This window comes from Euprymna scolopes, chromosome 7 (assembly GCF_053919585.1).
Source record: "Euprymna scolopes isolate OS-2025 chromosome 7, ASM5391958v1, whole genome shotgun sequence".
NCBI lineage: Eukaryota > Metazoa > Mollusca > Cephalopoda > Sepiida > Sepiolidae > Euprymna > Euprymna scolopes.
In genome coordinates this window covers 62186958-62202535 of record NC_136488.1, presented here as the reverse complement: position 1 = coordinate 62202535, position 15578 = coordinate 62186958, and the positions used below count along the sequence as shown (strand labels likewise).

General features: G+C 30.1%; 1 protein-coding gene across 2 annotated transcripts in view; it reads right to left on the bottom strand.

Moving 5' to 3' along the window:
• The window catches only part of LOC145279763 (kinesin-like protein KIF2A), a 139602-nt gene that overhangs the window by 75170 nt on the left and 48854 nt on the right, over positions 1–15578 (bottom strand). The window contains exons 4-5 of one of the 2 annotated variants that reach the window (XM_080131070.1): positions 12538–12592; positions 7686–7703 (exon numbers count right to left, since the gene is read on the bottom strand). In XM_080131070.1, coding sequence (XP_079987196.1) covers positions 7686–7703; positions 12538–12592 — 73 coding nt within the window. The remainder of the gene's footprint in view (positions 1–7685; positions 7704–12537; positions 12593–15578) is intronic. The other variant, XM_080131071.1, reaches the window with a different exon arrangement.

Here is a 15578-nt window from a genome sequence, read left to right as displayed (position 1 = left end):
TACGACCACAGGAAGCAAAGTTATGACTGAACAAAGTTGACAAAGAATATTTCAAAATTGATAAGATAAATCGGCATATATCATCCATTTTCATATAGATAATAGTTTCAGAATACTTTTTATGTATAATATGTAAATATTTGATAATTAGTAATAGCGTGGAATTTTCTTTAAAATGTTATCTTTTATAGAAATTCAAATTCGCTTACAGAAAAACAGCTGCCAGGTGCGTCATGTGCTGAGCTTACTAAAGAATTCTCTTAAAAATAAAAAACTGTCTTACTAGACTAGTCATTTTTATTCTGAGTTTGTCAATTTAAAAGAATTATTTTCAAGTTTTTCAAATTTGATTTCCAAACAATACTATTTTGTCGTTTTTAACACTTTTAATACACATGCACTAAAAGCGTTAAAAAAACAACAAAATGTACTAAGTACATGCGTTTACCTTCTTATTTGTACTTGTTTTTTAGTGGTCAAAAACAAAAAAAATAAAAAGGTATTTGTGCACTTACGCTACCATGCTGAAATAATAACATTTAGAAACCCATTCTTAACATAGGAAAGGAAGAGTGTTTTTTGTAAATTATTCTGTACTTTAACCTAACAATTAAATAAAAAAGATATTGTGAAACTTGAATTTATTTTTAACTCATTGTCGAGACCATTTTTTCGAATCTTTAAAACAAACCCGTTTTTTTTTTAACTGAGGATATCTAAATAATAATAACAATAATAATTAGGCGGCTCGATAAGGAATTTCATTGTGAGCATTTTGTAAATTTTTACCATGTTTCAACCTTAACATTTTTCTTTAAAATGACTACCTTTAAAGGTTTTCGGATATGCTGAAAACGAATATCGCATTTAAATTTTCCGCAAATAAGTAGCTTTCCGGATATTAAGCAATGTCATTTCTTACATTATTGCTGATGGCCAGCTTGGTATGCGCGTTTGTGCATTAGTTTCTCAGGGTTGCATTTGCACGCTTGCGTATACCAAGATGGCCACCAGCGATAACATAAGAAATGACATTGCTTAATATCCGGAAAACTACTTATTTGCAGAAATTTAAATGTGATATTCGTTTTCAGCATATCCTAAAACCTAAAAAAGTAATCATTTTAAATGTTAAGGTGGAAACAAGGTAAAAAATTACCGTTTTATTTATTTGTTTACATAGTTGAATTTTCAGTAAAACAACAGAATAGAAATGACAAAAATTACCATCAACTGGTGAATATATAGTTGTTGCTTATCAGGATTCCTGGTATCCTGGTACTGTGAAAGTTACATCGAGGATTCATGTAGAGTACGATTTATGGTTGCATCTCAGAAAATAGGAGTATATTTTGGGCCAGATAGAGAGGATTTACAAAATTGAAAATTGGACTGGTCCCAAAATGCATAAGTTCTGGTTGACTATGGGAATTTCCATCTTTTACATAAATCCAAAATCTATATGAAAAATTTTCTTGGATTTATTTCTGAGATTAATTCATATCTACTCAATTTTTTTTTTCTTTGAGGGGAGTAGTAAATACCGGCCATGAATGCTCTTAAGGCATTCAATGGCTACATCCCAGATTAAACTCTTTGGTGAGGAGGCAGGAAAATGCCTGCTACTACTATAATACTTAGTTTTGTTTCATAAATAGACAGCCACTGTATGATATCATGCGCCATTAAAAAAAAAAAATTGAAATTTGTACATCTGAATTTATAATTCATGGCTTATGGTAAAGAGATACATAAGATTTGACTGCATAATCAGAAAAAGCACACAATTTTACATAAGACTGCCAAGGTTCATGAGAATAGGTTGAAAAATAAATAAATGGTGGCGAAATTACAGAATTTCTTGAAATGTTGAAGTCCGTAATTTAGCCCACTTTTTCTAAAGAAAAATGTCCACGGAAAAGCTTAAATTTTGGCACTTAAAATTCTCATAACTTTTAAACTACTGATGGTATTTGCATAATTCAAACGGTTTTAAGCATCTTTTACATTGCTCTTTTCATGCAAATTGATAAAATAACAATTATCTAAAAAGAAAAAAATCAACTTGTAATGCTACAGAAGAAGATCTGAAGAGTATAGGCAGATGTGTGCAGAAACGAAGTCTTCAATAGAATGGCTGCATTGCAAAAAAAAAACAAAGAAAAAAACAGTTCTTGGGTTAGTAGATGAATAAAAATTAAAATAGCAGAGTTAGTTCACAGGGGAAGGTAAAAAAAATTAAAAACAAAAAAAAAACACGGGAGGAAGTGATAAAGATGGACTCTAGAAAAAGAGGGATAAAGACCTGGCCAAATCTAGGTAAGCTTGGAAGTCAATTTCTAAAAGTCATCCAACACATGCCAGCATGTATAATGGATGTTAAACGGAATATGATCAGGATAACAATATATCTGCCTGCCTCATCACCTGATTGCAACCACGTGGATTATTATGTGATTGAAAAAGACACCAACTGTACAACACACAGCATCAAGACAAAGCTGACTGTCAGGATCAAACTAAAGTACAGACATCTTTCAAAGACAGTATAAAGATAGCATTTTACAGGGCGACCCACGTAAAAATATTCCGATCTCTAATCTTTCTCTAATCAATTTTTTTTTTCCAGCTTAAGCGACCCACTTAAAAGTAGCCCGGTCTCTATAATCTTTTTCTTAATGACCAACTGACATCACAAAACAAAATACAATTCTTTTTCCAACAAGATGGCACTACATGCCACACGTCTCACAGATTACTGACATGAGTTCATGACACGTTTATGGAAGAACGAACAATAAGCAAAGGGTTATGGTCACCACATAGCCTGGACTTGTCACCATGTGATTTTTATCTTTGGGAGGAACTTTAAAACACAGTTTATGCAAATAATCCTCACAATCTAGACTAAAGGAGAACATTACCAATGCTATCAGGAGAATCACCAGAGAAGATCTACAGGCAGTATCTGCAAACGTTAAACATGCCCAAAAATGCATAGATGTCAACGGGGAGCACTTCCAGCTTCTGTTATAACACTACAGGTAATTTAAACAATAAAAGAATGTTCCTCCTTTCTACTACATTTTCTTGGTTACTTTTAAATGGACCACCCTGTACTTTATTTGATTTACAACATAAAACTTCTGGAAATGTTAAGAGTTGTGATGATTGATTGTTAGAGAAACACCAGGTTTATCTCAAGTGGTTAAAAAAGATTAGAAATTAACCACATTTATCTCTCAATGCCACATTTCTTCCCAACCAAAACACTGAATTTATAAAGTGTATATAAAAAACAAACAAACAAACAACAAAAAAAGGTGATATAATGGACTGGGGAAGACATGGTTCCTCATTCACTCCTATTTTACAAATATATATTATAAATGTCTGGATCTAGTTTGTTATTGCACACATTGAATGATGTCACAAGGGAATAAGAACATCCATTAAAACAAAGGTGAGAAATTCTTGAGGTCATTAACTTTCTCACTTATATTTAATATAGGACACCATAATTCGGATATTTTCTATTTCTTTCTAGAACATTTTTTTCAAAGAAAAATAAACTTTTAATATGTAAATAATGACAATACAAAATTGTAAAGAAAACATTTTATAAAATTCCTAGTTTTTTTTACATTAATAATAATTGAAACAAACATCAAAGACAAACCCACCAAAATGACAATACCAACATGAAACAATAGATTACACAAAAGAATATCAAAATGCAAAGACATTACAATCATATCTCTAATAGTAATGTCCATTAAAAAAAAAAAGTTTTTATTTAGAATTTGATTTGATTAAAAATCAAAAATACAAAAGTCCAAACAAATATGTGTGATGCATATACTTGTTATGGAACAAAAAGTCACATAAACTGATGAAGTAGTTTTTTTAACAAAGAAAATTAAATTTTATGACATGTAAAACGGGAATCAAGAGCCACCATCTTATTTAAGAATGCATTAAAATTCAAGAGCGACAACTCAATTTGACTACCAGGATTCTGTTTGTATTCAAAATAATCAGTAAAAATTCTACATTTTGATTTTATATCTATATATAAAATTGTAATACCTCTAACCCACCCAGACGCATCAGGAGAAAGAAAAATATTTGGTTTAATCCTCCATTTAGTGTAAATGTCAAAACTAATATACCTAAGGAATTCGTCAACATTGTACAAAACTCTTTCAAATACCCACAGATATAGTTCCATTTTCAATAAAAACTCAATAAGGATTTCTTATTCAACTATGCCTAATTTAGCACAAAGAATCTTAACATCTAATAACAAAAAAATTAAATCAGCCCAAAAAATTCCTTTCCCAATTAAACCCAAAACTAACTGCAATTGTAATAACAAACATTTTTGCCCACTCAATAATGATTGCATACATAGAGATGATATATATTCATGTACAATTACTGAGCTCCCACACAATCCTCCCATAACAGACACTAATATTTTGTCATCAAGTTATCTCTCTTCCCACCCTCCATCTGATATAGTTACTAATCCAATAAACCATTGAAGCAGCCCCTCTATTTACAATCATACAACTAGCAAAAATAATAATGATAATGAGAATAATATTTCTCCTAACAGCCATCCTAATACTAACAACACTCCTTATCTCCTCCAAAACAGTCCTCCTAGTCATTGTCCTGCACTTTGTTCAATACAATGAACAAAATTCAAACTATTTCCCCAGTAAAAATCGGCAAATTAATATTAATTTCAGAGCTCGAGCTGTCAATAAAGTACATACATATATCGGTGCTACTTCAACATTAATTAAGAAAAGAATATCAAACTACACTTCTTTTAACAACCAAAATTCTAATAATAACCAAGGAACTTCTCTAACCACTTTAATTAAAAAACTTAATTCTAACAATACCCCCTTCTCAATTAAATGGACTATCCTAAAAAAGGTTAAGTCTTATACTCCAGGCTCTAAGTCATGTCGTCTCTGCACAACCGAAGCTATAACTATAATTACTTCCCCTCAAAGTAGTAATATAATAAACTTTAAAAACGAACTGATCTCCTACTGCAAACATGAGTCCAAATTTAAATATGGTAAATTTGAAATTACATACTATTAATTTAACCTTTCAGATATATATATATATATTTCTATGACATTATCGTTTTTTTCTGCATACTTTCTTAGCATTTTATTACTCTGTAATTTTCATTGTAATTCTTTATTTCTTTTTTGTCTGGTTTTACATCTGCAATCTCCGTTTTAGTGTTTAAATATTCCTATCAATCAAATATATCCATCTACCTACACATTTATTTTCTGCGTGTATGTTTACTTATATATTACTATGTTCATTTACTTACATACTTATTTGCCTTATTCTGGAATTTGTAGATACCGGCCATCCTCTTCCCTTAATTTTTTTTTTAACTCTTTATTTATTTACTCATCTATTTACTATGTGTATATATGGGTGTGTTTGTTGTGTGTGTATATATATATATATATATGTGTGTATGTATGTACATGTGTAATTGTATGTATATACATGTGTATGTATTTCACTTATTAATTAATTTGCTTCCTTTAATAACTGGTCCTGGATATGACCTTACATTATATCCAGTGGTGAGGCCCCAGCTTGCGGGCTTTGGGGAGTGTTGAGCCACCCTCTAATTACCATTGCTCCCAGGTCCATTCTGACCCGGAGTGGTAGTACCTATTAGGGCCCCAACTATGGGTTAAATAGAAACCAACTCGAAAACAACAAATATATTCTATTAAAAAATTTTTCTTCAAAATCTTTGGATTCGGCATTAAATAACCTGAAAAGGGTTGATATGCCGTAAAACAAAAACAACCAACCAACTTTAATAACTCCTGATAATTTAATTCTTAAGTAATAACTTGTATATTTCAGTTGACCCCTTTTCTGCTTTAAATTTTGGTGCCTTTTCAACGTCATCTTGTCTGGGTCATTTTGACATTGGCTTTTCTATTCTAATATCAACTCAATCTCCATTCAATTTATTTCTTCTTCTTCTTTACTCATTTTCTCAAAATTAGCCCAGCCTTGATAGTCGATTTAAATTCTTTTTCTACGCACATCTTTTCCTTGCCCCCATTTCTGAATTATTCCATGGATTTCTGCCTTTTGGATTACTTTGAACCATCTTCACATTACATGATTCTCTTGGATTTTACTTGTGGAAATGAAAACTTACCAACTTTTTTGGATTTTGACATTATTGGATATTTTACCCTTTACCAGACTATCCATTCATGTGAAATCACCTTTTTCTTCACCATATTCCCTCTCCTTCACTATTTGTTACCAAGTAAGAATTATGACTTACTTGTAGTTTCATCAAATACTTTTGCAAGCAAAATCCGATTCCGCATTTTGCTAAATTCTACCCTCTGATGAGAAGGACAGTATTTCTTCAAAACTCCGCAGATTAAGGACTATCCATTTATTTTGTGCTTCCTTTTTAAAATTGAATATGTTTTTAACTCTTTTTAAAAGTGTTTTTTAACATGTTTTATTAACTACTTGTTCTTTATATATATATATATATATATATATATATATATATTGATTATACTTGATCAATTTATATGATTTTGGGAATAGAACATCTTTCTTCCATGACAGGTATTTTATATGAAAGATTTCTCTATATTTAAAAAAATTTTTTTTTAATCAGGTTGAATTCAAAGTAAGAACCAAAATGTTCTTTTTAATAGAAATTGAAGGAAAATGCCACTCATAAAAATGTTAATAAAATCCATAATTCTTTCTATCCTTTCTTTGGTTGTAATGTCCTCCTTCCGTCCAAGAATACTCGAGATTCTTTTGCTAGACATTTATCCCTCACAGCATCTTGTAGCAAAATGTCTTAATGACCACTAGTTGGTACATGGTACTGATTAATGACAACTATTCAACAGACTGTTGGACATTCAGGACTGAAACTTGATGGACAAGTCTATTTGCACCATCTGATTGTATTGCAGAAAGAATAATGAATTGTATTAATGATTCCATGGTGGCATTTTAGGGGAGATTACCCTGTAAAAAATAAATCATAAAATAAAGTTTATTATGCACTTCAATAAAGTAAGCTGGTTGAAGCTTAAAACAAGTGATAATTAATCATTTCTACCCCTAACCCCCAATAAAATAAATGTTTAAACCACTAATAATGCAATATGTATGTCTGTTTTGAGAAATCGCTGTTTGTCTTTATATCAAAGACAGCTCCTTACTGGTTATGTGCAGTGCCATAGTGCAAAACAAAGAAAAAAAAATTGCATAAAAACAACAAAAAACATGTGTTAAAGTGCAAAGTATACACAATAACAATGACCAATTAGCACACATACCTATCTACACCATGTGAATAGATGTGGATTGTTGACCGAATCTGTGATCAACTTGGCTGCTTTGCCATCTCTTTCAACCTGCTGGATCTGAACATCATTATTCGCATCTTATAAAAAACCTAAACACTCATAGGATACTATATGCAAAAAGGACACTCTAAATTATGGGATTGCTTCTATTGCATACTCTAGTCTAACAGTGCAAAAGAAGAGTTCAATCAGACAATAGATTAAAAGTGCAAAATCTGATGAGCGACACAACATATGGACAGTAAACGATCAAAGTTTACTTACTTTCATTGTCAGTAGGTGCTGTTTACAAAACACAAATAGAAATTCAAAATATAATGGATTCATATTTGAAAGTTGATAATTTTAAAAAAGGAAAAAAAATTGTATTTAGTAACCATTAGTTCACAAAATACATCTGTTATTCTTATTTAACCCTTTTCAATATATTCAGAATTGTTTTTTAAGTTTTACAAGTCAGTAAAAAAAAAAAAAATTTTTTTAGAATATAACATGTGCAAAATGAATGGCCAATCCCCAAAATTTAAAAACATTTTGACCCCTACCGTAACTTAAAAATTCACCAAAACTCAGGAAATAAACCAATTTCAATGTTTCAGCATTTAATTAAATATAACAGAATATAATGGACCAATAACTTAAAATCTTGGTGAAAATTTATCATTTTGTATAAATAAAAACGCCTTTACTAAATTTATAGTTTTAAGTACTAAAAAAAAAAATAAATAAATAAATGCATGAATTTTTGTTTTTATGAAAATAAGGTACTTTTTAAAAAATATTTCTTGTATATTATGGAAAAAGATCTTAAAATCTTTGTTAATAAAATCATTACAGCTAAAAGAAAAACTAATGTCTCAAACTAACAATATTATCATTGAACATTTGTTTACAAAAGAATTGCAAAAACTATTTCATGCAATATTAAAGATTTTAATTACAATTTCCAGAAAAATTTTAAATATGATATTCTAATATTTCCCTTATATACATGAACATGTAATCAGCATAGAATTTTTTTAATATCTTCAAAATAAAAAATAAAAAAAACGAGGAACCAAGTCAGTAATAAATAAAAAAAAAAATGAACAATTTTTACAAGCAATTGATGGACAGATGGACAAATTTGTAAAAAAAAAAAAAAAAAAAAAAAAGACAAGATTTGCATCCCATCTATCATCATCTAGATGTTATTTTTTAGAGAATTAACAATCCTGTTACTTTTGCAATTCAATGTCAATCATTTGGAAAAATAATTTTTCATTTATAAATAATCTTTTCTTTTTAAATATGAATTCTATTTATCAGTAAATAATTGTTTTAACTAATTTTTTTTCAATGAATAAATTGTCAGTTGAAATCAATACATTTAATTGACCTTTTCACACTTAAAATGCACTTTTACTTTTATTTAAAAAGAATTTATCGTTAAGACACATTTAAGACTAAATGTACTAATCATGTAAAAAAAATAGAAAACTGATGCTTTAGGCATTTTACAAATTTTTATTTTAAATTCTAAGGAAAAACCTTGATAAACTCATGTCAATTTTTTAGAATTTGGGAATTTTTAATAATCGTCAACAAAACTTAACTATTATTAAAAATGCCTCCGAATTTAAAATAATACCGAGTTAAATATGAATAGTTTTAAATAAAAATTGAAAAACATTCTAATTAAACAAGTATTTTCTTTTTGATAGGGGTACTTAAATTAATGAACTTTTTATAATCTTCAAAAGTACAGAAACTAAGGTATAACAATATTTCGATTTATTAAAAAAATAAAATTGACTTTTTGACATTTAGGTTTTCATAAACATTCTGCGTTTTGATAGTCATCTATTATGATTCACCAAAGGCCTGTTTTTGTTAATGAACTATTGCTTTTTGGGAATAATTATGCAATTTTCAGTAAAAAGTAGGTTTAATTCAATATCTAAAAGTTTAATTTACTTACTATCTTTGAAATAGTACCAGAAAACTAATATTTATCTTTCAAGAGATTTTTACAATTTATTTAAATTTAAAATTTAGCTGAATTTTTAGTCACTGTGATAACATTAATTATAACTTTTTTTTTTTACATGTAAAAATACATTTGTTTCCATTTAGATCAACTTCAGGCTTTTATCTTTCAAACACTATCAAAAAATAATCAGAAACTTATTAAAAAAATTATAAGCCGATTTTTATAATCATTTCTATTATCTTGCACTATTGTTAGCATGTACCTAGAATATACAGTGTGTACCTTGATAGAGGTGAAACTATGATTGCCTTCAATTATAAACTCAAAATGATAAAAGAAAGACAATCAAGATTCATACTTTTATTTGTTGTAAAGTTGTTCCCCTTGAACTATTTATGTATACAAAGTGTGCCATTAGTTGGAGCAAAAAATATTTTATTTGACTGAAAGTGTCAAAAATACAAAAAAGTGACCTTCTTTAATTCATAGCTAATTTGTTCTAAGTATTCAAGTCAGTTACAACAGTCATATGTGTGACTGACCATCAACTTAAAGCGGTTTGTCTGTTGGAACGATAAAGACTATCTAATCATCCTAGGGATTACGGATGATTTGCATTTAGAGTTTGTTTAAAGTGAAGCTGGTTTGCACAGAGCCAGTCTCACTCTCTCATCTCAACCAGTCTGATTCAGTGGCAGGACACGGTCAAGACAGCTAGAGGCAAGATGAGATGCAGGAGCTGCCAGAAGTGTTGACATTTTCCTACATACGCCTCCCTAAATGGTCGTTCATTTGGTGTCATGTCAATGTGATTATGCCTTGTATCAACTTAAAGACAAGATAATGGTATAAGCCTGTATTGAGGAAACAATATGTTGAACAACAATTCAATTCATAAAATCAACCTAAAAGCTGTGGATAAGTTCACTTTGTTGAGCAATATTCAGTTAAGGGGCAATACACAAACAAATTTGACTGCAGGATAGCCAAGACTAACACTGCCTTAGTACGTCTGATCCATTGCGTGAAAACAGAGGAATTAGACTGAAGACCAAACTTCAAGTATATAGAGCTGTGGTTCTTACCATCCTCATGTATGCTTGCAAGACTTGAACCTCATATACCAGATAGGTGGGTCAAATATGCCGCATATTACATTTAAGACTCCCAAAACACCACCTATACAGTGAGCTGACCAAAGAATCAAGGGACAGTAAAAACTGTTCAAGGGCAGTCTAAAGGTATCCCTCAAACAGTTTGGTTTATGTTTAAACTTGTCGGAAAACCTAGACAAAGGCAGATGTTTCTGGCACACTGAAAGCCACAAAAGAGCCGAGATTGCTGAATCTGCATACATTTGAGGAATGCGAGTGGAAACATGCTATTCAAAAAGACAGTAGTCGGCACCTCTGCTATAAAATCATCTCACAGATGCCCTACACACAGGAAGTACTTCAGGGCTCAAATCAGACTGATGAGCCATCTCTGAACCCACAAAACAACTGCATAATCATGGTCATCTCCACAAGCAAGACGAATATCGTGTGTGTGTGTGTGTGTTTGTATGTGAGAGGGTTTAACTAGGTACCTCTGTGCAAACCAATATAAGTGTGTGTATCATTCAACTGCCAAGACCCCAATCTTAATTTCCGATGCGTTTCTCATCTTTATAAAAATATCAATTGCATCATCTTTAATTTCTAATTAAAGAAGCTTGACTCATTTTCAGCATTATTTTATTAATTTGTTCGTTCATTTTTGAAGGCAGACATTAAACAGTTGAATTTTCAAATTCTTCAAATAATTTTTGCTTTTTTATCATTTTTTTCCCTTATGTGATTTGGAGTTGAGATGCCTTCATCCTAAGCTGTCCATCTCATCTTATTACAACTGTTACAAAGTAAATTCTGGTCAATATTTGAATGTTACCGTTTAGTAAAAAGTCCATATGTATTTCTTCTACACTTGTTCACCCCAAACAAGGCATATTGCCATGTGAATGTAAAGGCTACTATTTTGGATCATGTCTAACAGGGGATTGTGGGGAGTTGAGTAGTGATATTTCTGTCCATGTTATGTTTAAATTTTTGCATGTCAGTGCAGTCAAGGAAGCAGGAAGAGAATATTAAAGTCTAACAATCCAACGGAAAAAACTATTACAGTGGAAGACTTTCCAGCATTTAGCAACCTCAACAGTGAAGGGGTGGGATCTTACTGCTTGTCTGGAATATGTATATCAAGGAGGAACAAAAGCTTATACATTTGAATATTATTATAAAACGTTATATCAAAAACAAAAAATAAAATAAATATTTGTATTTCTGCGATGAGGTATTTTCATTATGATTTCCTTAATTTGATTGTCATTACATTTTAGACACTTAATACATCAGCTTTCTTGAAGTGTCTCTTGCTGAACTTGAGAACCATGATGGTTTCAGAACACAAAATCCTGAAGATGGTTGGAAGGTAAAACTTGAAATGTTGAAATAATAACAATCAAGTTACGAACACCATAATTAAAATTGTAAATTAGTTAAATAGGTCTTTAGTTTTCATTGAGGCATTAAGAATATTTTGCTCCTTTATTTTTATCAGTTTTGTGTTGCTGTTTTCATATATAACAATATAAAAAAAAATGTTAAGTCTTTAAATTCAGAAAATCTTTTGCAATTTATCAAACTTCATTTATCTTACATCGGAGAATAGAAATTTACAAATCAAGATAATGTTTAAAGGTTGTGGTCAGAAGAATGCAAGAAAAATTCAGTGTAGCCATTACAAATGGGTTTATGTTGTTTTTGTCATATATAAATTTATATTATAAATATTAAATGAGGAATCATTTCGAATGAAAATTTGAGTTTCATTTAGGCAAATATGATATCAGGTCAAGTTCGGTGGCCATTTTGTTTTAACTTATTCACATAATGCAAACACATTTTAAGTATGCTTTTCTCAATTCTATATAATACTAGATGGATTTTAAATGGAAATGATTCCTTATTTATTAATATAAAACAAAAACAAAACCATTTATAGCCTATACAGAATTTTTTCTTGTGTTTTTCTGACTGCAGCCATTAAATATTTTTGTAGCCAATACAAAAAAAAAAAAATGCAGTCATTTCATTTGAAACTTACTACTTTTGATCTTTGAAACTTCCCTGGAACTATCTTGAGAGGTTTGCCTACCAGACTAAAAGAAAAAAGAAAAAGCATTTGACTAAAATGTGATGGTGCATGAAGAATTAATCAAAATCAGATATAACAGACAATGTTGGTTGGTGCTTACAATGAACAATTATTTTTTAAATAGATATCAACAAATGTAATAAGACTGAGGGGAGAGGAGGTGGTGGTAATACTAATTATAATAATAATTTGCAATAGATGATTCATGATGTTGAGAATTAATGTTGCAAAAAGTGCAGTTTTGTATTTAAATTTTGACGGATCATGAGGTAAAGACTTGACACAATGTAAACATTTGTTATTTGTAGTTTAGTTAAAAACAATTTTGATATATACATCAGTGATTGGAAAATGTCAGTTATGATTGTGAGAGTCTGGTGAACATCATGAGTGCTAGTTCTCCTGGTTGAGCCTCCAGAGTATACAAATTAGATGTAAGAAAAAGATAATATTGACATGTGGGTTTTCTGTTCTACTGTGCTCATCTTGAATGTTATTCACACAACGTTTCAACCGATGTAACCGCCGACTTTCTACATGCATCTCTTTTCGAACTCTACAATATGTACAAAATTTTGAATGAAACTGTTTAATTCACATTTCCATCAGTCATGACAGAGTAGAAGTATTAAGTAATTCGCAATTGTATTTTTCATATCACCCGCACTGAGGATCGAATCTTCAACCTTCAGAAATGTAGTACTTTATTTGTTACACGGGCAATCTTAGTATCAATTTTAGGAACCTTAAAACCTATTGTTTTTAGAAATACAATTACAATCTTACTATTTATCACTATAAATTTCTACATACATATACATTTGATTTATCAATACTCATCTAAAAATTCAGAAATAGTGTTGACATTATATTAATAACAAACATAAGCGATGAAAATTCTTTTTTATTTTTAGGGTTTCATTTGTGAACTAGTCTGCAGAAGATAATGCTTTGAAAAACACAAGAATTCTTCAATGGAAGAGGCGCTTATCTTTCTTTTCAGTTTTATCTAATGTGCCATCTTCAAAGATATTGGCTCTGTAACATCAAGTAAGAAGTAACATCACATTTAATCATTTGAATAATTTTACAGACTTTTGCATGCGCCTAGCTCACCTCCCTCAAAGAATGAGGAGCCAACATGTTATACAAGGACATAAGTGTCTTTCTGTTACATACCACTGCAATGTGATCTGGAATTAAATCCAATTAGAACATGAAGAAATCGATGCTTTGACACGACAAAATGTATTTAACCAAATAAAAATTATTTTTCATCAAGTTATTAAAAATATAAATTTAAATCAAATGAATTTTTTTTTTCATCAAATTAAAAATATAAATTTTAGAAATAACAAGTAATCTGTTCTATTAAGGCATTGTTCGTTGGTGTTTAAGGTCATCTCAGGTCAAACTTTTCAAATGTTTTTTATTCAGTTTTTACAATGTTTCTTCTTTGTGAAGTTAGAGTGTGAGATTTTACTATTCATAATATGTGATCACTTTGCTTGATTTTTAGATGTTGCTATGCTTTGGAGATCGGGAGAAGATATTTGCGTCATTCATTTTAAAGTGTTTGCTTGATAACAAGACATTTCTATTCAAGTTAATTGGTATTTGTTGATTTTGTCAAATGTTATTTTTATAAACACTTTAAAATGTTTGTACAGATTAGAGCATAATCACCAATTCCCATTAGATCATTGACGTTAAACAACATTGAGCCTGGTCAGAACTAAAATGGATGACCATTTGGGAAGACCAGATGCTGTATGTACTCTCTGCTTATTTTGGCATTGCTTCCAGTTGTCCTAAACTTCTGGCCACTGGAACCAAACATTACTGATTTAGGAGAGGTGTGATTGGGTATTGTACAACCCTTGATTTACAATTATACACAACAATTATCCAAAGAGGGGCTATTCATCATCTCTCGAGACTGAACAGTAATGATGATGATGATGATGTACAGAAGTTTCTTAGAGAAACTTTATTTGAGAAGAAACCATATTTTCAAGTAATGTTTTTATATTTATTATTTTGTAATATATGTGCATATCTATTTTTTTGTATTTGATTAATGTCTTATTAGTCTTTCATGGCAATGATTACACTGATGCTCATCTCTTCCCAAGCAAATGCATGTGTCAGTCTTGTTTGGCTAATGTGTTGAGATAAGATCTTCTCTTCGATCGGTTATCCTATTTATATTATTTGTCCCAACTATGGAACAATGTCCAAACAATTTTTGTTATTTTAATTTTATACATTTTTTTACTTTTTTTTTTTTTTTTTTTTTTTTTAAATCTGCAATATTTTGATATTATTTATATCCTTTTTAAGTTTTTTTTTTTGGCTAACATATCTGACTGGTCAAGATTACTTCCTTTTGTACTTTCACCGAATTATACTAATCTTCCAGTGTATTGAAAATGTAAATGTCGTGCAATCTTTATTCTAGAGCAATGAAGGAAGATAACAGTTTGTAAATATTACAAACTGTTACTGTTTTTCTGATAATTTCTTTATGTTCTTTAGGAGGTAATTAAAAATAATCTGAATGCAATCTGACTACCATTTTTACATAACTCCCAGGAATATATCGATTAAAAAAAAAAATCCAACATGTAGTTTTTGTTTACTTATTTAGTGAATTAATAAGTGCATTTATTTTATTTTTGTAAATTATTGTTTCACACCCAAAAGAATGAAGGCATTTTTCAGTAAAAATAAATATTTGTAAATACAGAATGTTAGAGATGAAATTTAACATTTTTGGGATAAAAATACCCTCATATACTGGCCAATAAATCATGTATTCTCACATTTTAAAAGTGAGCATATTTTGCTGAATACTGCCCACTCAACAAAGTTGCTGTGAGCGTTCAGGTGGGTTATGACCTTGGAGCACGTGGCCTTGATGGTGTCCTTTGAGAGATGCCTAAACACTAGTCTGATCTGGGCAATCAGTTCTTCCTTGGTATTGAAGA